We start from the raw sequence: 25,845 nt of genomic DNA on the forward strand, positions 1-25,845 counted from the left end.
TAAGCACTTTGGTGAGTGGTCCCTTAAGTCCAAACCTATCTTCCTTACCTGACTGGCTGATGAAAAAGCAAACGTCATCCCTGAACACTGGTGTGTTCCTGTCCAGAAAATCGCTTGCAAGTTCAACCATCACAGGGAGCTCCGTCAGCTCCTCCAAAACTTGCCGTGTCTGAAGTCAACAGGAATGGGGACCAAAATCAGTCACAGATGCTACAGAGACACAGGCAGCTGGGCTCCTGGGGACGGTTTATGAAGTGGCTGGGTTCAGAAGGTAAGGGAATTTCCAGGCATGGCCCGGAGACAGTCTCTTGTGCCAACTCTCAGGCTGGTTCACGGGCACCAGATTTGGGAGGTCAGACACACCGTAGCATCTAAGACTCATCTTGTCCTCAGCCACCACTCTCTCCCCAGCACCATCAAGGACCCAGAACCAGGCACTTACAGCCACGGCCGCGTGGTAACTGGTTCCACAGCCAATCACGATCAGCCGGCGGCATCGCCGAATTTCCTTCAAGTGGTCCTTCAGGCCTCCCAGGAGCACTGAGGGGCGCACACAGACCATTAATGCTGACCCCAACCAGGGAGGCGCCCTGGCCCAGGGCACAGACGAGGGATTACCTGTGTTGGTCTCAAAATTCACCCGGCCTCTCATAGTGTTGAAAACAGACTCCGGCTGTTCGAAGATCTCCTTTTGCATAAACGCACTGAAGTTACCTGGTCAGATAGACATCAGCAAAATAGGTCAGTTTTAAGCGACTTGCATGACCACTGCTTAACTTGCAATCGGGGTACAAAGCCATTAAGCAGTTACTTAGAGATGTGGAGGTCACTGTAGATTCTCGGGGGCCTTCCAGGGACTGTGGCCCCTAATGCTCACAGTGACAAGAGAGAGGGAGGCAGGTCAGATGAGATGACTACCATCAGTTGACATATTGGACCATGCAGCTGGAAGGAGCAAGGGCTATAAGCAACAAGTGTGTGGCTTCCCTTAGCAAGGCCAGAGGAAAGGAAAACGCTTTGCTTCCAAAAACCAACCTGTTTAGGGGTGTACAAATGAAGTAAGCCCAGAGAAATAGGCAACTATCTTTTGAACAAATACTTTCCTAGCTTCTGTATTAAAGGGAAATGTCTTCTGGGGCTCCGGGTGGCTCGGTCTGTTAAGCATCTGCCTTTGGCTCAGGCTGTGATCCTGGGGTCCTGGGATCAAGCCCCACATCAGGCTCCCTGCTTAGCCTGCTTCTCCCTCTCCTGCTTCTCTTGCTCATGTTCTCCCTCCCTCTCAAATAAATAAATGAAACCTTAAGAAAAAAAAAAAAAGAAAGAAAAGATAAGCCTTTCTGCCACCCATGTATTTCTAGGGCTCTGATCTGAACAGAAGTGGATGACGTCAAAGGGATGATCTGGCCACAGTGGGTTAAGGCCCCTGACAAGTGCTGCACCTGAAGCTTTGGAGGTGTCCACAGACAGGGTGGGAACGTTCTCTGGGATACACACACATGTGATGCCACACATGGCCATGTGCCCTCTCTGCCACCTTCAGCTGAGGATGGGCACCAAGAAGCAAAGAAGACAAGTGAGGAAGGTCAGGGAAGAGCTCTCTGAGGGGCTGATGTTTCAGGGTAGAGAATCAGAAGGAGCCAGTCAGGGGTAATGACCCCTAGGTGAGCAAGCTGTTGGCTGGCTGATGTCACCTTGAGGTGGCCTGAGAGGTGGGTGGGGTGTAGTGTGAAAAGGGTACAGTGAGGTGGGGCTAGTCTGGGCGTGGGGCATTGTGGCTGTGGCAGGAAGTGTGGATTTTCTCCTAAGAACAGTGGGAAGCCACTGGAGGGCTTTAAGCAGCAGGATAAGAAGGTCTGACTCACATTCCTAAATGTTTACTCGGGCTGCCCGGTGGAGAAAGGGGTGTGGGGAGACAGGCTCTCCTTGGAAGGAGGAAGTAATGCTTGTTACTGCAGCCCTCTGCCCCAGGGAAGAAATAACGTCTGGGTGTCGGAATGTGTCCCAGAGAGTCGGTAAAGAGAGGTGGTGGATGGACTGGTCAGATCAAGCAGGGAGACCTGCTGCCTGGTTTTAGTCAGGAGCTCCCCCATGGAGCAACCCCTCCTCCCCAAGGCCACTGCACACAGACCCTCAGAGGACACCTGCCTTTCATGATTTGCTGCAGTTCCATCTGCAAGGTCTGGATGGCTCGGGATGGGTCATCACTGGCCGAACGCTTGACCCGATGAATGGAGAGTTTCCCATCAGCCACAGCGGCAATGTCGTCATCCTCAAGGAAGATGACGCGGTTGGTGTGTTCAATGATGGCACTGGAGCGAGAGAAACACAGGCGTCACAGATGGCATCTGTGCTTGACCGTGAGGAGATGGCAGTCCCTGCCTCCCAAGTGTGGGTCCACATCAGTAGCATTGGAGGGCATTTTAGGAGGAAGAGGGACATCACCCTATAAACCTTAAATCATACCTCCTTCCCTCCCCCCAGAATTATGTGAAGCCCGTCCCACACATCCTATCATTTCATCTGTAAACACGGAAGCTCGTTTCTCTAAAAGCAAAGGATCATTTTTTAACCTCGGATACCACGATCACATCTAAAATCAGTAAGTTATTCCTTCATCTCATCAAAAATCCAGTCTGTTCAAATTTCCCCAGTAATCTCATAGATGTCCTTTTAGGACTGCTTTCTTCAAATCAAGATCCAGACGGTGTCACCTTTGGAGAACTGCTTGGGAACCAACACATTATTCTGAATCGGAATGGGAAAGAATGAAACATTTATCTTGTGCTTTCAAAATGATCTGGCTCTCAGAATAAGCCATTGTTTATGGAAGCAAGTTTCTCTTTCTAGAAGGAATATAGCTGGTAAGGAAGGAATGACAGCATTAGAAGAGTCAATTTGAGAACTCCTAATTATTTTATTTTTATTTTTTAAAAGATTTTATTTATTTATTTGAGAGAGAGAAGGAGTGCATGAGCAGGGGGTAGTGACAGAGGAAGAGGGAGGAGCAGGGTCTCTGCTGGGCAGGGAGCCTGACAAGGGGCTCGATCCAAGGACCCCAAGATCACGTTCTGAGCTGAAGGAAGATGATTAAGCGACTGAGCCACCCAGGTGCCCTGAACTCCTAATTATTAATCTTTCTGGGCAAGGGCTGTCAATGGCAGCTGAAACCAAGAGGTGAAAAGCAGAGAGCAGCTTTATAATGGATGGGTGACGCCGTCTGACATTTGAACCCTTCAATTGATCTTAACAGCACAAAAAGACAGATGATGATACACATATGCCTCCAGATGAAAGGACACACCACCGCCTAGGAAGCAGTTTTGCCAAAAAAACTCAAACCCGAAGGAGATCGAGTTTCTAGACACCTGTGAACACCAAAGCACAGAAGTATGATGGGCAGGGGAACATGTGAAATGACACCACCGGGGCTTCACTCAGCAAAATCCTGATAGCGGGAAAGTCATCAGGACAAGTGACTCAGTTTCTTAACACAGGTGCATGAGCGTGCGCGCGCGCGCGCGCATACACACACACACACACCCTCTAAGGATAAAAGGGTGGTTTGAGAGTAAAGTACAAAATATGTCCACCGATGAAATGTGGGGTCACTGTACTTCCTTTTATAAAAGTTTTCTCTGCATGGAAAATAATAATGATTTTTATCTTGCAAAATGGCAATACAAAGTTTCTTTTAAAAATAAATTGAGTTTGGGGTGCCTGAGTGGCTCAGTTGGTTAAGCATCTGCCTTTGGGTCAGGTCATGATCCCAGGGGTCCTGGGATCGAGCCCCGCATCAGGCTCCTTGCTCATTGGGAAGCCTGCTTTTCTCTCTCCCTCTGGCACTCCCCCTGCTTGGGCTCACTCTCTCTCTGTCAAATAAATAAATAGAATCTTAACAGAAAATAAACTGACTTAGAAAAGTTGGTAGGTGAAAAAGAAAAAGTAATCAACAACACAAGCAGTATAAAAAAAAATGCACAAAGGTGGTGTTTATAGGACTCTGGAAAGGAAAAAACCCTCATCCTACCCAGTGCCACACCCACACATGTCCCGTGCAGGAACATGAACTTTGTAACTCCTGATGCAAAGTTAAAGAGAGAAACGATCATGTTCTAAGACCCTGAGAGACGTGTCTCCAGACAGATGATTAGGAAGAAAGACAAGGCAGGATGGAAAGCCACTGCCCCGGAGAAAAACACTTTACACAATATATACCCATTGTGTAAAAAGTCAAAAACACAGAGTGAGAGGGAGATGATGGCCTGAGCCCATCTCCAAGAGATAAGCACTGGTTACAAAGCCCTGCCCTCCACGCAGAGTTTAAAACAGGCATCGATGTGTGCATGGACGGCCGTACGTTGAAATAGAATCGTTTTTATTTGCGAAATGCATGGTAGCATAATCCCTTTTTGATACTATTGACCCAGGATGACTGAGAGGCCAAAAAGACCTTTACATTTCTCTTTAACGATTCTCATACTATAAAAGAATATATATGATAGAAAATTCATGAAATAAAATGCAAAAATTAGAAAATAAATGGATGTCTTTGCTAAAGGGTAAAAATGTTGGTTCACATAATTATCTGGTTTGTTAATGCATGTTTCTATAGAGCTCAGATCATAGAGCATAGATGTCTTGGTATCCTGTATTTTCACCAACATTTCCCATGTAACTAATTTTAATGGAATCATAATTCTAAATGGTCTCGTTCCTAAGTGGATATATGGTGATATATGTAACCTCTTTACAAACGTGGATATTTAGGAGATTTTCACCCACACTTCTTAGTATTATAAATATAAGTGTCAGGAGAAATATGTTGTTTAAATGTATATTACTTAATAGATATAGAGTTCTTGCATTTTGAAAAGTCTAATATTTCTATTTTCCTTTTACGTTTTGGGTATTCTTCCATATGTTCTTTATAATATTTTATGTTAGTATGTTGGTCTCAAATTCATCTGTATTTTTGTTATTATTATATGCTATGTGATGAAATTCTAAATCATCACCCTATTGATATTATTGATCTTAATTAGAATAATGACATTTTTATTATGTAACAATAACATTATTAACATCTTTGGTTTATCTTTCTCATTTTTTCTCTAGAGAACCATCTAGGATATATAGTATATTACATAGCCAAAATCTTCTGTAATTGGGGTTAAATTGTATTTGAGGGTTTTGGAGGGGTGGGCGGTGGGGGGTTGGGTGAGCCTGGTGGTGGATATTAAGGAGGGCATGTATCACATGGAGCACTGGGTGTGGTGCATAAACAATGAATCTTGGAACACTGAAAAAAATAAAATTAAATTTAAAAAAAAGAATAAACCATCAATCAATCAATCAATCAATAATAAAATTTAAGGGGGGGAAAAAGACTATTGGCCCAGGAGCTAGACAGACCCAACATGGAATCCTCATTTCTGCCTCTTAATGAGATCATCCTGACAAAGTACCGCCCCCCACCTCGCCCCCCACACTGGGTACTGTGTTGTCCCTAAGGCTCCACCCGGTGCCTTCCTATCTGGGAGGGAGACCTCTCTCATTCTCACTTTGCAACAACTGTTGGCTTTCTGGTCTATGCACCACACCCTGCAGAATCACCTTGTCAGGTTCCCCAAACCTAAACAAAGGAATCCTGAGGATTTTAATCATTAGCATTGAATTTACAGGTTAATTTAAGGAGAGTCAGTGTCTTTAAAAAATAGTTTCTAGGGACACATGGATGGCTCAGTTGGTTAAGCGGCTGCCTTTGGCTCAGATCATGATCCCAGCGTCCTGGGATCGAGTCCCACATCGGGCTCCTCGCTCAGCAGGGAGCCTGCTTTTCCCTCTGCCTCTGCCTGCCACTCTGTCTGCCTGTGCTCACTCTCTCTGACAAATAAACAAACAAATTCTTTAAAAAAAAAATCGTTTCTAATTATTCAAATGATTTTAAGCCAATTAACTTTTAAAAATAATATTCAGCCTTTTTACCCAGGTGGGGGGACTCTCTCTATTCAAATCTGTTCTTGTTTCTCCTGGTGAACTTTTATAGTCTTCTCCAAAGGGATTCTGGACAAATTTTGTTAAAATTCATTTTAAGGGATTAAAAAAAGCTTTTCCAGTTCTGGTAAATAGATGCCTTTTGTTGTTGTTGTTCAGGAAAGTTTTGCTGAGAGTTCACGTGAGGAGGGACAGAAGGAAATGGGGCGGATATGGTCCCACTGCTCTTTCCAGAGGATAGTTTACTGCTGGGAGGTCAGATTTCCACACCTCTGTTCTCTGACCAGCCTCTGAGGATTAGTTCTAATAGGCTTTCAGTTGGATTTTAAAAGCATATGGTTCTATTGCCTACGCATAATTATTTCATCTCCTTTGCAGGCATTCATGCTTTTGTTCTTTTCTTTTCTTTTCCTTTTTTTAGAAACATTTAGGGCGCCTGGGTGGCTCAGTGGGTTAAGCCGCTGCCTTCGGCTCAGGTCATGATCTCAGGGTCCTGGGATCGAGTCCCGCATAGGGCTCTCTGCTCAGCAGGGAGCCTGCTTCCCTTCCTCTCTCTCTGCCTGCCTCTCTACCTACTTGTGATCTCTGTCTGTCAAATAAATAAATAAAATCTTTAAAAAAAAAAAAAGAAAAAGAAACATTTAGCATATTTTTTTGAATATAAGCTAACGGTGATCTTAGGGCCCACAATTCTCTGATACACTTCCAAGACACCGAAACTGCAGCAAACTGTAATTGCAAGATGCCACGGACAGATGCTAAAAATCTATAAGACAATTGTGTGTCTTAGAATCATCGAAAGAGGGTTAGCTTGGCACTGAAATGGTGCTCTAAGGAACACAGTTTGGGAAATGCTGCCTTTCCCCATCTGTATGGAGTACAATGCTGGCTGTGGACAGAACCAGACTTGACAGCCAAGGGCTCTAGGTTCCTATGACTCCGTGTGTTCTGGGAGATCTTGTCTGATGTCCTCCATGCTTCCTCCCTGGTGTGGGAAGACCCTCCAGGAGGCTGGTAGGAAAGAGGCACGAGAAGGGGAAGCAGTGGTGGTGTTTATGGCACTTTTCTCCTTCAAAGACCAGGAAAGTGTGTCGGTCTTTTCTGAGTACGTGTGTATGTGTGTGTATAAATTTCTTGTGCTGAAATGAGTATGAAGCAGACTTGTTCGAATTTCAGAATCATTTGCTTTGTTTGTTTTAATGACAACATGGACTTTGAAATCAGTGGGACCAAACCCGTAAGTCTTGGGTCTGTCTTTTATGAGCAGTCACACGTGGGCAGAGGCAGGTGGGGACACCCGTCTCACCTAAAGGGAGCAGCCTCTGAATGGTCCCAGAGGAAGGGTCCCAGAGATCTGAAATCTGCCATCCTCCCTGCCCCCCTTGCCCTGAGAAAACAGCTGAAATGAGGGGCTGCATTAGGAGCGGTGGTGTTTAGCCCTTCCCGTTTGATTATGTCAGCCCCGGGGAAGAAAGGCTGCATGGTTCAGCTACCTTGCATCAGAAGCGAAGAAGAATTCCACAGCCTTATCGCCGACGGCATGAAGGCAGGTTGAGCTGTCCAGCCTCTTCATCCTCGTTTTGCAGATGTTCTTCACATTCTCGAAATTGCCTGGTGGATGACGGAAAGGATCGCAAGCCCCATTAGATGGCTTTGTTTGAATAACATGAAGCAAGGCTCCAGCTTCCCCTCTGAATATGTGTGGGAGACGTTTGCAATTTTTAGCTCTGGCTGCGTCAGCCAAATCGTGCTGATGATCCCCAAATAGCGCAGAACCGCTGCAAGAGCATTTCAACGGCTGCAAACCAAACCGAACTAAGTCAGCACGCACCCTGGAGCACAGAGGCCTCTGCAGGCTGCAGCCGCGTGCCGTTCCCCGGACTTGTGCGTCTTTGAAAATATCCAGGATAAAGAGCTTTTGCAAAAAACAGCAGCGCCCAGTCTCCGCGGCAGGAAACCCTCTCCAGCCTGGAGCCCCAGGGGCAGGCTGGCCCCAGCGGAGGAAAAATGGGCTGTCTCCGAGGGGGGCTGCCTGCACTGGAGCCCCGTGGCCCTAGTCAAGCCCTTCTCTAAACACTTACGCGTCCTATACAAGATGGGGATCTGTTCCGTGGAGAGTTTGTATTTGCTCCGCACTCCGATGAGCAGGGGGCTGCCTCTCCTGCAGAGACAAGAGGCAGTCAAGGGACTTGTTGCCTCCCCCCAACCCCGGGGAAGGGCTAGGTGGCGTCTGAGCACTGAGGAGGGTTCCCTGCATCCAGCCGCCCCCCACCCCCCGGGTCAAGTGTCCTGTTGAGATGCCACAGGATAGCGTCCTCCACCCCTGGAAGATACTCCTGGGCTCAGAGCCGGGACCAAAAGGCCAGCAGGAGAATTCCAGCTGGTTTCCATGGTGCCACCCACCTGCCCAGGTAACCCACACCGGGTTAGGTCACAGAGGCTGAGACATTAGTAGGTCCGGGCAGCTGCAGGAACATTCAGTGTCTCCAGCTGGCTTCTATTTGCTGCCATCTCTAAAAAGTGGCGTTCCCCAAGGCCTAGGATCTGCCCCAAGATTCTCTCCCCACTCCCTGCCTCCCGGCCTGTCCCCGCTCCCAACGCTTTTGCCTGCCTCAGTTGTTCTCCGGCTTTGGGGGCATCATAATGACTGGCTTTGGGTCTGCCCAACTTTGGGGGCCACTGAACATGCCTTCAAGGGGGGTTTTGCTGCCCTGAGTGATACTTCATGGGGCACAGTTTCAAACCTCTGACCTGCGGAAGGGTGGACTCCATTGCAAAGGGGACAGAGACTTGGGGAATTCCTACAGCTGACCCGAGTGAGTACCTCGAACCCAGGTTTCCTTTCCCAGTCCCCCTCTGGTTTCTCCAAGTGAGGGCACAAGATCTGTGGCTTTAAAGAAAGTGCTGTGGGGCGCCTGGATGGCTCAGTGGGTTAAAGCCTCTGCCTTCAGCTCAGGTCATGATCCCAGGGTCCTGGGATCGAGCCCCACATCGGGCTCTCTGCTCCGCAGGGAGCCTGCTTCCTTCCTCTCTCTCTCTGCCTGCCTCTCTGCCTGCTTGTGATCTCTGTCTGTCAAATAAATAAATAAAATCTTAAAAAAAAAAAAAATAAAGAAAGTGCTGTGAGCCCCTTGAGTATTTTGGACCTTCTTTTATTATATCTAAAGATATAATATACCTTTAAAAAATATAAAATATAAAGAGATAGGGGCGCCTGGGTGGCACAGTGGATTAAGCATCTGACTCTGGGTTCTGGCTCAGGTCATGATCTAGGGGTCCTGAGACTGAGCTGCACATTGGGCTCTGCGCTCAGCATGGAGTCTGCTTGGGATTCTCTCCCTCTCTCTCTCTGCCCCTCCCCCCACTCCTGCATGCGCGCGCACACACTCTCTCTCTAATAAATAAATAAACAAATCTAAAGCAAAGAGGAGACACGATTCTGGGTCCAATGGGGATCCAACTTAAACAGCCTTTATAATACTGACAATGAGAAGATACTGTGGTTACCTAATTTTCTTGGCAAAAGTCTCTCCCAGATTTTATTGTTGTAGATTGAGCTCTGTGGTTTCTCCCAGCCTTGACACCAAGAATGCTCCCAAGACATCCCAAAGATTGCTCTGGGGGTTACAATCTGTAACCCAGGCTGAAGCCAACTTAGAAACATTAAGTTCTTCACGCTGCCACCTTCTCCGTTCATTTAAAATGGCAATACCAGGATAACACCGGATTTCTAAATTTGATAGGGACCTAGGAGTCTCTTACAATTCTACGACTGAAGGAGGTAACTGCTGTACATTAGGTCCTAGCCTAGGAAAAAACTGAATCGTGGTACTTTCACATCACTTCTGGCCTAGAAGTCAGTGTGAGACAGCCTTGTCTTGTCACTGGGCATCTCCCAGGGCCACTGGGGCATTCCTGATGGCTTCTCAGAACCTTCAGAGTGAAGCCTGCAGCCCATAGGGCACCCGGGGCACTGCAGAGCTGGGCCTCTGCCCACATCCTCACCCCCCGCCAGCCCTTGAAGTTCAAGGGGCACCGTGCTCGTGACCTTGCTCCAGGCTGTCTCCCATGCCCGGCACACAGCAGGTGTCAGCAATTACACAATGGAACAGCAGAAAGTCCCACCACCGGCCCCCCACCTCCCAACTTCCTGGCCTGCCTACAGATCCCTGCAGCGCTGAGCTCACTCTGGGACCCTTGCTTTTTTGCTCACCCGGCTCCTTCTGCCGGACTCCCCTAGGCTGACACCTGCCCTCATGGCATTGTCCCCCACAATCCCCAACATAGAGCACCAAGACATTCTGCCCTACTGTGTTCTTTTACACAGATGTCCAGTCCTTAAGGGCAGGACCAGATTGGGTGTCACTAGGTCCCCAGGACCCAGTGTAGAGTAAATGCTCAAAGAATATTAGTTGGATGGATGGAGGGAGGGATATGCAGATGGACAGATAGATGTGTGGATGGATGGTCAGACTGATGGTCTGGTGGATAATTAACTCATCTGAATATAAAAGAACAGGACAGCACTCACTCCCCCACTTGAGTGAATTCACACAGCGCTGGGGGCCTTGGGCCCTAACAGGGGGCCACGAGGGCTGACCCAGGCCCTCTCAGCTGATTTCTAGAACACCCATGCTGTGAAGGTGATGAACCTCTAGCTCGGGGCTTTCAAGGCCTCGGCAACAATTAATGTTCCTTTGTTCCTAGTTTCATGCTCATAGTTTTGCTTACATTTTCTTGGTGTGTGTGTGTGTGTTTAAGATTTTATTTATTTATTTGCCAGACTGAGAGAGACAGAGCACAAGCAGGGGGAGCGGCAGGGTGGGACTCGATTCCAGGACCCTGGGATCATGACCTGAGCCAAAGGCAGACACTTAACCTCATAGGGGCCCCATTGCATACATTTTCTTTTTTCTTTTCTTTTTTTTTTTTTTTTAAAGAATCTATTTATTTATTTGACAGACAGAGATCACAAGTAGGTAGAGAGGCAGGCAGAGAGAGAGGGGGAAGCAGGCTCCCCGCTGAGCAGAGAGCCCAATGTGGGGCTCGATCTCAGGACCCTGAGATCATGACCCGATCTGAAGGCAGAGGCTTAACCCACTGAGCCACCCAGGCGCCCTGCACTGAATACATTTTCTAAAGAGAATCTCGAGTACTGGCCTGGAACATGGATCTGCCCCTCGCTACATACAATTTTACTTTTACTTTAAATTTGTTGTCAACTTCTGAAAATCTAGAGCTTCCAAATAAAAATCCAACTTTCTGGTTTCTCTTGTAATAATCAGAAGCTGTGACCACAGAGCTGGTGGAGGTACCGAAGCCACAGCTGTCCCTTAGAGACTGCCTTCCAGTTTGTCAGACACCCCACTACTCCCCTGGGCAGCAAGCTAAGCAATTGCACGTTATTTATTTATTTTTGAAATGTCACTGTGTTGAGCCTCACCTGGTGGCAACGGCTTCTCCCGGGTAGTGGATGCTCTTGAAAACCAATGCAAATGCCCCTTCCTGTGAACACAGCAAACTAGAGTGAGGAACGATGCACTCTGGCCCCGCCAGTCTGGCCCACTGCCCCAGACAAGGGCCACTCCTCCTGCTGTGTGGGTCCTGGGGTCACTCCCTCAGGGGGCTGAGGGCAGGACAGTTCGTGCAGCATGATGACAGGAGGAGAAAGGGAAAACAGCCAGTACCGTGAGGAACCAAAGCCCTCTGTACTTTAACTTTTTTTAAAAAAATTTAAGCTTTTTTTTTTTTTTTTAAAGATTTTATTTATTTATTTGACAGAGAGAGACAGAGCATAAGCAGGGAGCGTGGCAGCAGTGGGAGAGGAGCAGGGAGCCGGGTGTAGGACTCGATCCCAGGACTCAGGGATCATGACCTGAGCTGAAGGCAGATGCTTAACCCACAGAGCCACCCAAGCGCCCCTGTGCTTTTTTAGCATCTTACGTCATGCAGACCAGAACAGGTCTGGTTCTCCTAACTCACCAGCTGCTGAATGACTCTTTCGACCAGTGTTGAAAATGTAATGTCCTCAGTTTCTCTGTTGTCAAACACATACTTAATTAGCTTGGCGATGGTCTCGGTATCTGTTTCTGACTCAAACTCGTACCCTTTGCTTTCCTGGAATATTTCGTGGGACAGTGTCAGATAACCAGCATTGCGCAACGCCGCTCCCTCTCCTCCCTTATGACCCACCCTGGCAGCGACTTCAGATAAGAACAAGGAAAACGGGGATTGGAAATGTCTGCCAGAAGCACAGAGACCAGCACAGCTGAGTCATTCCAGTTATTCCCTGAGATCATCCTGCCTCAGAAGCCTGTCTCTGCCGTTAATCTGGACATTGCAAAAAAACAGCAGGCGAAATTATCAAAGATGTTGAGTCAAATCCACCCACATCCCAGCCCACACCACAACCTCTTCATACGTTAAACACTCGCCGTCTGTCTTCCCACCCCACATTCCATTTGGTGTATGAGTTGATGTGTTATGTCAACACTTTATGAAAGTGCAAACACCTTAATAAAAGGAAGTCCGTGTTATTTGGCTTATGGGAATCTGCAATACACTGGAGGTACGTGCAAAGGCCCGGTTATCTTCTCCAGCAAGACATGGGGAGCTCGGCCAAACCGGGACGACGTTTATCCAAAGCTCACATGTGACTGAGAGTGGGTCTCACTCAGCTCCCGCCTCTGTTTCCGGTGGGAAACGAGCTGGTTGGAAAGTTCCCAGGGAAGACCACTTGACTTCCACGTCAACCCAGGGGAAGGATCTTACCAGAAACTTCCTCAGGTCTTTGTAATTTGTGATGATCCCGTTATGGATGACTACGAATTCTGGAAGAGAAGTATGGCGAAGACAGAAATGCTATGAGAAAGTGATGTTCAAGCCAGAAATGAAGGACAGTGATGTGACAGCTTGAAACTCGGCAGCTCAGCTACCACTAGGTCCGCTGTGTAGCAAACATCACTGAGGCTGATGAGAGCTGATGACTACCATCTACCACCACCTCAGTTCAACCCCGAGGAAATGCACAGTTCTCTTCGGGTAAAGAGCACCTGCCTGCCTGACCTCGCACAGGGTTCTGACCTGTGGCCTACAGCATCCCCAAACACACTTTGGTATTTAGGTAAAATGGGGCAGGATGAAATTTTCGGAATCTAGAAACTAGCCCAGGCAGTCCCAACCTGCTTTAGGCTCAAGGAGGCCACAAGCTGGCAGTCCACATGGGTGCTTTGTTTGACCCACACTGCATTGTAAAAAGATTTAAGTTTAAAAATTTTGAAGTTTCACTTAAAAATCCTGATTTTTCTCGGGGCACCTGGGTGGCTCATTGGGTTAAGTATCTGCCTTCGGCTCAGGTCATGCATGATTCCGGGATCCTGGGATCAAGCCCACATCAGGCTCCCTGCTCAGCAGGGAGTTTGCTTCTCCCTCTGCCCTTTCCCACTGTGCATTCAGGCTCTCTCTCTTGCTACCGAAGAAATAAAATCTGTTTTTTAAAAACCCTAGGGGAACCCGGGTGGCTCAGTGGGTTCGTGTCTGCCTTCAGTTCAGATCATGATCCTGGAGTCCCGGGATCAAGCCCTGCTTCGGGTTTCCTGCTCAATGGGGAGTCTGCTTCTCTCTCTCCCGCTGCTGCTCCCCCACTCATCCTCTCTCTCTCACTCTCAGATAAATAATATCTTAACATTAAATTAAATTAAATTAAAAATCCTGATTTCTCACGGGAGGAAAAATCTGGCATCCTTGGGCTCACCCACATTCCTGTGTGGCCACAAGCACTTCTCTCTGTGGGATCTGCCTGCTGTGGCTTCTCCCACCTCCCCAAGCACCAGCAGCAAACCCTGCTCATGTCCAGCTACTCCCTGCATGGGGGACCCCCTGGTCAATGCTGGCAAAGTGAGGGATACATCTGCTCAGTCACCACTGCGTTTTCTCAATCAACGGCTGACGAGTAACTTGAAGGTCTAAAACCAGCCTGAGATTTTTTTGTTTCTGGGTAAGTAACCCCCATTCCTCCTGAGCACAGATGATAGGAAGACCCTTTATTGACCTTGAGATTTCCTATCCTTCAGTGAAACTTTGGGTCTTCAGGGTATTGTTTTTTTTTTTTTCAGTACAGGATAGTCCTTTACTCATTTTCATTATTTTTATCATTTCCGCATTACTATTTTTTTTTTTTACATTCTATTGTTTACTTTGGGGAGCTCACACAAAAACTGGGAGGACTCAGATAGAAAAGCCATTTTGGCAAATGCACTAGGCACAGCTGAACTCTATTACGGCCTTATGTTTTTGTTTTCCTTTTGTTTTGTTTTGTTGTTTTTTTACTTTATTTGCTCTGTTCTCTTCTTGGGGACACCCATAATGCACCTTTTGGATCTCTATTAACTGTGTTCATATCCATCCCCTTCTTATTTTTCCTACTGACTCCGACACGGTGTCTTCAGTCTACTTTCCGAACCCTGTCCCATTTTTTTTCATTTCAGTCGATTGTCTCAACTTCTCATTGGTAGTTTGTTTCCCAGAATCCGTGTTTTCTTTGTGAGAACTCTGTAATTTCCTTGTGTAATGCTGTTGCTGGCTGTAAGCTTTTCTTCAAAATATGCTTTTCAGTCATCCCTGATGAGTTGCTAAAGAAATTCTACGAATCTTTGCTTATTTCTCATGTCATTTGCAATTACTCATCCTGAGTCAGGGCAGGCATTTTCCAGTTTGGGTGTGTGTGGTGGGGGGGATGTGCTTGGAGCCTCCCTGCTTCAGGGGGACACAGAGTCATCGTCTACACTGAAGTGGGGGTTCGCCTTATCACCTGGGGTGACATCTCAGCATACATGGTCTGGGGATTAGCCTCTGTATCTGGCTTGGGATTTGGTGGATGCACATTCTAGATCCTCATGACGATGGGGTCTGCTGTCTGCCTCCTGGATGTAGGGCACCTGCCCCAGCACAGGGACGCTGGATGGTTCAGGGCATGGACCAGATCCAAGGGTCAATCCCTAGCAAAAACTCACTACCTGCGACCCCAGCTGTTCTGCCGAGCAGGGCATTTAGGGCTCAGCCTTCCGAATTCGGCAGGATGAGCCACCGTTCCTAGGGATAAAGGACACTGAGCTGGGAGGCGTCAGAGTCTCTCCTGTGCCCCAAACTCCATGACGATGAACGGCAGTGAGGCTTGCCAAGTGCGTAGCTAAGTGCCTATCCATTAGCACTCAGAGCCTCAATGACTCTAACGTCTCTGATTTCTACTCTAATATGGGGCTTGGCGAGGACTTGCATGATGCCAAGAGATGTCTTCAGGTGGGGGTCCCAGCTGACGCCAGAGAGCATTCTCTCTGCTGGATACCCTCCCCCACCGTGCCCAGGTGTGGGTTAGTGGGGCCTTCTGGCTTGACCAGGTCTAACCTAGGAAGGAGACCCACCGGGATTTCCAGACCTACCAGGACATCCCCAATGAGAGGGACTGGGGGGCATTAAGACGATGACATGCAGAACTTTCCAGGGGGGCCCAGGCATAGGATGTGGATCCATGAGCTGGGGCTGCCCCAAGGGGGTGGCTGGGAGAACTGAGGAGCCTGTAGCCTACCAGAGAGGGCCCGGTATCCTTGGGACAGTCCTGAGCAGTTTCCATGTCCCCACTTTGTGACCGCGGATCGCTGCTTGTCAGTGGAACTCTAAGGTACCCCGAGCCCAGGTACCACACCTTCTAGTTTTTCAAGGGATGCCAGAAGTCTCGACTTCCAGGTATGATCATTCTCAGGTCTAAAAACCCTGCAGCGAGCCACGTGGAGTGCTCTGGTGCTTAGAGGGAGCCCCTGGGCTGCTTGTCCAGATCACAAGCTTGTGGCAGCCAAGGTGTCACCACAGGGCCCAGGATTGGAGCGGGCACCTCCGACATGAACCAGAATCAGCACTGCCGCCGCCCTGGCGCAAACCGCTCTCTTTAGGAGGGAAGGAAACCCACCCCTCCCTGAGGGCTCCCAGCCCTCCAGAACACCGCAGTCCCTTGTTGAAGAACAGTGCCCAGACTCTTCGACCCCTCTGCTGCCAAGTCCCACTCAGGCTGGGTCTCAGGAGCCAGCAGCAGTCCCTGGAAGTGCCGCTGTTTTCCTGGGGAGGTCAGCACCACCCAGGAGCGAGGCTGAGTCTGCCTCCTGTCTGGGGCTGGCCGCCACCCCCTGGGGGATGGGTTCCTCAGGGAAGACAGGGCTGGGAGAGAAGCAAGCCAGCTGGGAGTGGGGTTGGATCAAGGGCCACACAGAACCTTCTGGACTGGGGGGGTGGGCAAGGAAATGTTACATACCGTTGCCTTTGTCTGAGCGTTGTGGATGGCTGTTGACAGCGTTGGGGACCCCGTGAGTGGCCCAGCGTGTGTGGGCCATGCCGAAGTGGGTCTCAAACTCCACCTTTAAGTCCATGCTGTCTTGTTCTAGATCAAGGGAAAGTAAGCGTTGACACAGTACCGTTAGGGGGAGGTGACGTCATCGTACGCACGCGCCTCAGCTACATCGAAAGCTACTCGTCCCACCTTCCACTGCGAGGGCCCCACTCTGGGGATTTCCGCCAGATCCCTGCTGCGGTTTACTCAGTTCTTACCAGTAACCTAACTCACTAACCAAAATGATCTTCTTGGGAAAAAAAAAAAAAAATTATGGGTCGCCACGATCAATGGAATAGCAATATCATCTGCCAGAAAGATGAAAACAAGTATGTAAGTGCTGAATTTTTTTTAAATGCTCATGCCCCACCTCCTAAAAAAAAAATACCCATCCCACACCCTGAGAAACACAGTTTTACCATGTGGGCTGAACCCCCTTTCTGTTTACCTGCACTTGGATGAGCTCCTATTTTTAGTCTCGGGTATTGCTGGCATAAAAGGTTTTTAACTGACCCATAAGGCCTTTATCGCTCTGACCAGGCCTGTGGTCCACTTACTATAAAGTTCCTCATCCAGCGCCTTGACATTCCCTCTTTTCTTGACCAGCTGGATATGTCTTTCTTTGACTTCGTTATTATGTCCATCGATGGCCACACCTGTGGTATACACACAATTTCTTTCTTTTTTATTTTGGTATTGGCATTGAAGTCGTGTCTCCCACACCTCATTACAGAGTACGACCCCAGGAGAGGGTTGCAGAGCTCTGTGGACTTATCATTTCTTGTTTGCCAGGCGGGTGGCCTGGAAGAGAACTAGACAGTGTTGAGGACGTTGACTTGCAGAGAAGAGGCTGTGGTAACCTAGCCCGGGTCTAACCAGGGTGTAGCCCCAGAGGGCCGCCTGTGAGGGAGGCACCTCCAGGCCCACCACCGAAGGCAGTGGGCTCGCATGAGGGCCTTCATTGTGCTGTGCACTGGGCCCTGGGCTTTGGCTGGTGTCCCTCTTGCATCAGCATTCCTACAATCCTTAATTTGACTCACTTTCCATTAGGAATGAACAGAGGCATAAAATTATCTGGCTCCCCTTTCTCCCTAGGCTGCTTAATTGAAAATGGAAAGCAGACTAACTATCCTCACAGAAGTGTGCAGCCACTGAGAAAGACCATCAGGCCACCCAATATTTATAGCAGCAATGTCCACAACAGCCAAACTATGGAAAGAACCTAGATGTCCATCAACAGATGAATGGATAAAGAAGATGTGGTATATATATACAATGGAATACTATGCAGCCATCAAAAGAAATGAAATCTTGCCATTTGCGACGACATGGATGGAACTAGAGGGTATTATGCTGAGCGAAATAAAGTCAATCAGAGAAAGACAACTATCGTATGATCTCACTGATATGAGGAAGTTGAGAGGCAGGCAGGGGGTTTGGGGTTAAGGAAGGAAAAAATGAAACAAGATGGGATCGGGAGGGAGACAAACCATAAAAGACTCTTAATCTCACAAAACAAACTGAGGGTTGCTGGGGGGAGGTGGGTAGGGAGAGGGGGGTGGGGTTATGGACATTGGGGAGGGTATGTGCTATGGTGAGTGCTGTGAAGTGTGTAAGCCTGACAATTCACAGACCTGTACCCCTGGGGCAAATAATACCTTATATGTTAATTAAAAAAAAAAAAAAGACCACCGGAAAAGTTTGGGATAACGGACAATGCAGTAGAGAGATGAAAACAGGACATCAAGTTATAATTCTATAACAATAATCAGGTAAAAACAAAAAATACCTATGCACGACAACCCCTGCCCGCCCCCCAGAGACCACCCTAACCTAACAGGCTCAGCAGTGACCAGGACAGGGATGCAAAGATATTGACGGGAGGGCTTTGGGTGGAGTTTTCTTTTTTTTTTTCCACCCTTATTTCTTCTTTCTACTTTTCTCTAGTTTTCAAATTAAATGAACAAATGCGCTGTGTACACCGTGACAGCCCGTAGGACCTACCCGCGGAGTCGTAGCCTCTGTACTCAAGCCTCTGCAGGCCCTTAATGAGGGTCTCAAAAATCTCCTTCCTCGTCCGGGGCACTCTGTAGTTCATGTATGCGAAGATTCCTGTGAAAAGAGAGGGGAACCACACGTCTGTCAATCACCTGGTCAGTGTTTGGGAAAAAAACAGTTCTGGGGACCCAGGCACGGGTGGCATGGCCTGACAGCTTCTGGGCTGCACGCGTGGCCTTCCCCTGACATACCCAAGAGCCATGCTCCCCTCCTACTTCGGGACGCACCTGGCCCACAGCCCAGCCCATGACAAGAAGTCTCAGGAGGCATGTGAAGAACGTATCAGACACCGTGGCCTGACAGCTCCCCTGCAGACAACTTCTGCTACAACTGTACTTCGTGACACGGCTTTCATTTAGAATAGCAAAGATCAGTAGGTTAAGCACTTGCTTTCGGCTCAGGTCATGATCTCAGGGTCCTGGATCAAGTCCTTTATCAGGCTCCCTGATCCACAGGGAGCCTGCTTCTCCCTTTCCTTCGGCTGCTCCCTCTGCTTGTGTGTGCTCTCTCTCTCTCTCTCCCTTTCTCACAAATAAATAAATAAAATCTTAAAAAAAATATATAATACCAAAGATCAGCAAAACTGCCTTGGGAGTTTTGGGGGCCACTTGGGAACATCTGGAGTCCTTGTCTATGTGGACCCCTTGATCTGCACAGAACAGGCCTGGGAAGAGTCCTCCTACAGCAGGTGAAACAGGGACTGAGACCTCGACTCCTTTTTCCCACTCGCCCCTATAGCCTGGAGCTTTAGCATCAATAAATGTTGCTTTTACAGTAGCAAAAATAAAACCACCTCTTGGCCCGCAGAGAATCCCTACCTTCAAGATAGATCTGCATGCCCAGAAGACTTTATGTGGCTATATTTTCTGTATTTGTATTTCAAAATACTATTTTCCCAAAAAGGAAGGAACAGTCGCCCTGTTGGTGTTCTCCCCAAACTCCTTTGCCCTGAGACTGTGGACCCCTGGTCTGTCTCTGTCCCACCCTGCAAGCTCCTTATCCTGGCATCCCTCTTTCCTTTTGTCCACCCTGCCCCATTGGGGGGAATCTGACCTCCTCAAAGCTCAGCTCCCACCACCTCCCAGGGCTGGCTCATCCCTCCCAGGCCCCCACCGGGTGTGCTCCCTTCTCTGAGCCACCCCTGTGCCCGTGCATCTTGGAACACCTTCATCCCCCGGTAAGAACACAGGCTGGCACGTCTATCTTTATACTTCTCACTATGTCTTGGCACACCGTCCTTGTTCAATAAATGTATGTGGAGTAGAGTGACTGTAAATCTACTTTATTCAGGGAAGCAAGAATATAGATCGTGAAGAATTCTGGCCTTCAGGAATATTCATAGTAACTCATCTTACTGAGGACTCACTACGTGCCAGGCACTGGGCCAAGCGTTCTCACACGGATGTCAATCAAAGCTCCCATCAGTCCCTTTCTGGACCAGGAGCCTGCGAGGCTGTGACTTGACCTCAGGTCTTAAAATGCTCCTAACCACTGGGCAGTGTTGCCTCAGGGATGAATGGGATGAAAAGGCCTATTTCCCCAATTTTAATCATTTAACTTTAATTTAAAATTTTCCCACTGTTTTCCTGGGATGACAGAAAGGTCTGACCAAGATTAAAACTTTGCCAGGTATCTGCACCTTCACGTTCACTGCACCATTATTTGCCATAGCCAAGGCATGGAAACGAGCAAAGTGTCCAACTGTAGATGAATGGATCGAAAAATTACGGTATATATTTACAATGGACTATTCCCCGTCCATAAAAAAGAAGGAAATCCTGCCATTTGCAGCAACACGGATGGAACTGGAGGGCATTAGGCTAAGCGAAGTAAGTCAGACAGAGCAAGACCAATACTGTATTATCTCATATGAGGAGTCTAAAAAAAACCTCAAACTCATAGATACAGAGATCAGATTGGTGGTTGGCAGAGGCCAGGGTGGGGGGAGGCGGCATGGAGCAGGAGATGGGGGACCCTGGTAAAGATGGTCAAAGCATACAAACTTCCAGCTATAAGGTAAGTAAGTCCTGGAGATGTAATGGATGGTGTGGTGACTTCAGTTAATAATGCTCTATTGTATATCTGAAAGTTGCTAAGAGAGTAGCTCTTCAAAGTTCTCCTCACAAGGAAAAAGTGTTAACTATGTGAGGGGATGAATGTTCACTAATCTTTTTTTTTTTCCCCTGGGGATTTGTTTTATTTTATTTTTTTAAATTGACATATAATGTATTATTTGTTTCAGGAGTGCAGGTCTGTGATTCATTAGTCTTACACAATACATAGCTCTCACCGCAACACACTGTCCGTCACTGTCCCCAATGTCTGTCTCCCAGCCACCCCATCCCTCCCACCCACCCCCAATGTTTACTAATCTTACTGTGGCAATTGCTTCACGATACACACATATACCAAATCACTTGGTACACCCGAAACGTATGCGATGATACACATCTATTCTATCTCAATAAAACTGGGAGGGGGCGAATGCCAGAGAGGAACCTCAGAGAGGACAACCTTTCTAAGGGAAACTGAAGGCTGAGCACAATTATACACAAAACCTCCTGTAAAACTCCAGTCATAAAAAAGATTAGATTCAAGCCAATACAATGTTTCTGAATGAGTGATTCGACGTCACTTAAAGAGATGTGATCATGGTCACAGCAGACGAATGTTAAGCTGGCTAGAATTCATTCTAGAAGTAGTCGAAAGCAAGGCGATAAAATTAAACACCGCTAAAAATGACATTGTGCATGCTTATGTCCTGTATGTGTTACTGTACATGGGCTATATTTGCACTCAAGTATGAAAGTGCAGAATCTCTATATAAAAACATGCACCCTGTGCTTTCTGACCCGGGACAGATGCTTTCTTTTTAACACGGCTGAGGATAATTTTGGTGGTCAGCTATTTTTGTGTTCCTGGCTGACTCGAGGTCAGGTGAGAGCCACTGAGTCTGAGGTCCCATGTGCAATTTAGGCATACCCCCCTCGCCCCCCTTGGGTGAAGGAGCTGAGTGTCTATGTCACACAGGAGCTCACACCATACCCTACCCTTCGGACCGCAACACGTCTGGGCAGAGGACATATTTTTGTCACCCTACTCACTAAAAAAACCCCACCAAAACCAAAAAAACCAATATTTACCTTCTAATGGAAACATTAAACAATTTTGAGCAGCTCTATTGGGATATAAGTCCCATACTGTAATATTTCCCCATTTAAAGTGTATAATTCGATGGTTTTCAGGACAGTCGGCCCTTGAAGAACACGGGAGTGAACTGCCCAGGACCACCTTTTTTTTTTTTTTTGAAATAACTACAGTACTGTACTGTAAATATATTTTCTCTTCCTTATTTCCTCCCTTCCTCTCTCTCTTTCTTTCCTTCCTCCTTCCTTTCTTTTTAAGATTTGTTTGTTTATTTATTTGACACAGAAAGAGAACGCAAGCAAGGGAGGGGCGGCAGGCAGAGGGAGAGGGAGAAGCGGCTCCCCGCTGAGCAGGGAGCCCAATGAGGAGCTTGATCCCAGGACCCTGGGATCATGACCAGAGCTGAAGACAGCCGCCCAACCAACTGAGCCACCCAGGCACTCCTCTTCCTTACGATTTTCTTAATAACATTGGCTTTTCTCTAGCTTACTTAATATGAGAATACAGTATATGGTCCATTAACACACAGTCTATGTATTAATGCTTCTGGGTGAGGCTTCCACTCAACGGTAGCTAAGTTTTGGGGGAATCAGAGTTACACGCGAATTTTCAGTGGCATGGGGTGCTGGCATCCCTAACACCCCCCCATCGTTCAAGGTCAACTCCGACCACCACTACAATCTAATGTTTGGGTGAAATTTTCATAACGTTAATTATTCCACAAAAATATCAGAAAGTTCCCTGGGAGGACGCAGGTGAATTCCGGGCACCCTAAATGCCACGTAGGCATGGGAGATCACTGGGTGAAGGGGGGAGCCCCTCACAGCTCATTTTTGGAGTCTTCCCTGGCATCCCAGAATCCTTCTAGAATTACAGCTGCACCTCACACAGGGGAGCAGACACTGCAGATGACTCAAAGGCCCAGATACCAACTCGGGAGAGGTTTGCAATCTGAAATGCATTCATGAGAGTGCTCCAAGGCTCTGCTTCTGATTCTCCCCTGCGAGTCCCCTTCCTCTGGGCCAAAGTGCACTTATGAAATCCTTCTGTCAGGCATGGATGCTGCTGGAGGTGCCTCTGGCTCTCAGATCCTGACAGCAGTCTTCTTGGTGGGGAGGCGGGGTGCTGGTTAAAGTGTCCTTGTCCTCAGGACCACCAGCTGTGTCCGCACCCAGCCAGGAGGCTCCCAGCCGCTCTTGCACAGTCTGGGAGAACCCTGTGGTGAGGGGGGGCTGCCAAGGAGTGGTTTTCAAGGTCTTTGCGCAAGAAAGCATGAATCTAATTTCAGCATAAAATCTCCTGCATGCGGACATCTATTCAAGTAAGCTCTTTCATTAACTAAGCGGCATCCCTCTCCTCTCCAGCTCTTTCTTGGCAGGCTTTCCCCTGCACTCTCTGGAGATGAGGGGGGTGGGGTGGGGAAGCAAAACCTCAGCATCTACACCAGGCTCTTACATTTTAGAAAAATAAAGAAATGGAGTAAAACTGCTCTCCCGGGCCTTTCTCTCATCATTCACATCAGAATTCCCTTCTGGAATCCCTACCATCAGTAACAAAAGCTACCCCCAAGACTCCATTTTTTACCTATGAGATCAGGAAAGATCAAACAGTTCGACGATCCAGCGAGAGTTTAAATTTGCGTACCCCTTCTAGAAGGCAATTGGACAAGCTTTCAGAATTAAAAATGTACACATCTGTGGACCAGAGCGGTTGCTAGGCATGGATCCAACCACTATCCCTGCAGAGGGGCGTGTGTGCGTGCGCGAGGACGGTAGCTCAGCTCGGTGCTGTTTGTGGTCCTTGAAGATGGGGGACAGCCTGAGGCTTGGCAGGAACCAGGTAAGTGACAGCACCACAGCCACGTGGCGGGGCCACCGTGGGACCACCCTTCCACAGAGAACAAGGTGAGGCTCTGCGTTCTCTTGGCAAACAAGCTCCAAGATTTTTCTCCAAGGGGAAAAAGCAGCTTGCAGAACATGGCTAAATTATGCAGGGAGGGGTGGGGAGACACAGACAGTATTTCTGGAAGGGCATCCAAGACCCCGGGGTGGGATGAGGGTGCAGTGATTGCCTCGGAGGAGGGTACTGGATACGGAGCAGAAATCCCTTTCAAGTGCACGTGTGCACTTTGTATGGTCACAATATTTTGCCACGTGCCCATATACACTACCTTAGCATGTGCTGCTGCACATGTTAAACATTGGTAGGCATGGGATTGTTATTGAGAGCAGTCTGACTTCCCTGACTTCTCCATGGCTCCAGACCCCACTCACCCAGAAGAACCAGGGGCCACAAGAAGGAGAAAGCCATATCTGAGCTCCCCTTCCAGCACGTAAAAGGACGGGCCCAAGGTCCCCCAAGGGTCCTCCCGCTCCTGGGGTGTGGAAGACACCAAGCAGCAGGTGCACGTGGCACCCAGAAAGCCAGTTCTTTCAGAACCTTATCTCATCAGATCCTCCCCGGGTCCGGGGCCAAGGCTGCGGTTCCTGAGAACAGACAGGGCCCCTGTCTGGCTCCAAGGCCAAAGACCCGAGTAAGACACAGCCGGGTCTATCTGAGTGATTGCAGGGTGTCTCCCTGTTGCCCCACCCCAAATCAGTGTAAACCTTGCCTTACAATCCTACTCCAAGGGGTGAGAAATACCTCACATAGAGAGAGACTGCTCACATCTATGGACAGACGCCCACCTCACCCCTGATGGGAAGACCTCTGACTGCCCTCCCCCCACCATAGGGCCCGGGGTCATGGTGACATCAGGAAGCTCCTCTTGGCCCCCACCAGACATTGCTGATTCCAACTCCACTTTCTCTGCCCATCTAGGCCGTGGCAACGACAGCAAGTCTGCCCCCCTGCTCCCCATATCCCTCCCTCCCTTGCACAGGCAGGATGATGAAATCCCAGAAATGTCTTGCCTTGGGACAGAGACTGCTGTGGCCTAACCAGCCCAGCTCAGCACATGTCCCATGCCCACACCCCACCCCGGCATCCAGAGTTTCCAAAGAGCTTTTCAGGGCCCTACTCTTAAATCTGAGGGGGAAGTGAGGGAGCAAAATGTCTAGAGGGAGAAAAGTCGAGAAAAACTCCAGAAAAGGCTCCAGATGTGATGCAGGATGGAGACTAGCCCTTTGAAAGGGCACTGTGGCCCTTTCTGCCTGGCTCATCTTGGGGGTCTGGGGGGTTCTAGCACTCCCTCTGCAAAAGGGCTTGAGTGATCGTGCAGGTGACTCATGGCCAAAGGCACCAAGACGAGGCCCTTCCACACACACAAGTGACGCTCAGCCTCCAAGTGACAGATAATCCCCGGACACAGGGCCAGAACTAGAAGCAGTGAACTCCTGGAATCTTTCTAACCCCTGGAATGCCTGGGGTGGTGGAGAGGGGAGCAGGGGCTGTCTGAGGCCTAGAGGACAGGAGAAGAGGTCAAATTCACAGTGGGCAGGCTGGGATCTGTATTCTGAAAATGTGGCTGTAGTTTTCGAAAATCTGTCCCTCCCTCCGAGCATTAGCTTCACAATGAAAGCCCTGTCCTCACTGTGAATGGGGGGTGGGGGGAGATAGTCCTGGGTAGAGATCCAGCCTGCACCCCGCCGGGGTGAGACCTCAGACCCTGGGTCCACATCACCACCCAGCCAGACTGGGACCCCCCCCCCCAGACCAAGGGTGATCCTTCCACCACCATCCCATGCTTCTCAGCATTGAAGGGGCTGACCTCCTTAGCCCTCGAGCCTAGGTCAAATTAGACTCTAGTCCAATTTTCAAGTAGGGTCACTCCCCACCCAGACAAAAGACGTGCTTGCCGGTTGAACTTCAGTCTCAGAAAATTCCTGAGTGTGTGTGTGTGTGTGTGTGAGAGTACGTCTATGTGTGTGTGTCTGAGTATCAGGGGCGTGTGTGTGAGTGAGCACGTTGGTGTGCGTGAATACATAGGAGTACGTGTGGTGTGGGGATGTGTAGGAGTGTGAATGTGTTTGAGCATTGGATATGTGTGTGTTTGAGTGTTGGGTACGTGTGATTATGAGTGTGAACGTGAGCATGTATGGCTGTGAGAAAGGGTTTGAGGGTTGGGTATGTGTATGTGGTGTGCTAGGAAAGGGGGGACAGGCCTACTCTCTTGGGTGAGGCCCCAGGTGGGGAAGCCCACTGAGCGGTGCCCTCTCTGGGCAACACCATCTTGATGAAATGGGGACAATTATGGCCACCTCCTCACAGAAGTGAGAGCAGAGGCAGAGATCCCATGCCAAGGTTCTCACACCAAGACATGGGGATCGGAG

At 48.6% G+C, this 25,845-nt stretch overlaps 1 protein-coding gene across 1 annotated transcript in view; it reads right to left on the minus strand.

The window, feature by feature from the left end:
- Nucleotides 1-25,845, minus strand: part of GFPT2 (glutamine-fructose-6-phosphate transaminase 2) — a 42,616-nt gene that overhangs the window by 11,207 nt on the left and 5,564 nt on the right. The window contains exons 2-13 of the mRNA XM_047729062.1: nt 18,374-18,481; nt 16,927-17,025; nt 16,295-16,420; nt 12,766-12,824; nt 11,977-12,111; nt 11,438-11,499; nt 8,076-8,155; nt 7,488-7,605; nt 2,146-2,309; nt 619-714; nt 443-540; nt 49-169 (exon numbers count right to left, since the gene is read on the minus strand). Of these exons, the coding sequence (XP_047585018.1) occupies nt 49-169; nt 443-540; nt 619-714; nt 2,146-2,309; nt 7,488-7,605; nt 8,076-8,155; nt 11,438-11,499; nt 11,977-12,111; nt 12,766-12,824; nt 16,295-16,420; nt 16,927-17,025; nt 18,374-18,481 (1,266 nt within the window). The remainder of the gene's footprint in view (nt 1-48; nt 170-442; nt 541-618; nt 715-2,145; nt 2,310-7,487; nt 7,606-8,075; nt 8,156-11,437; nt 11,500-11,976; nt 12,112-12,765; nt 12,825-16,294; nt 16,421-16,926; nt 17,026-18,373; nt 18,482-25,845) is intronic.

The sequence above is a fragment of the Lutra lutra genome, chromosome 5, assembly GCF_902655055.1.
Source record: "Lutra lutra chromosome 5, mLutLut1.2, whole genome shotgun sequence".
Taxonomy (NCBI): Eukaryota; Metazoa; Chordata; class Mammalia; order Carnivora; family Mustelidae; genus Lutra; species Lutra lutra.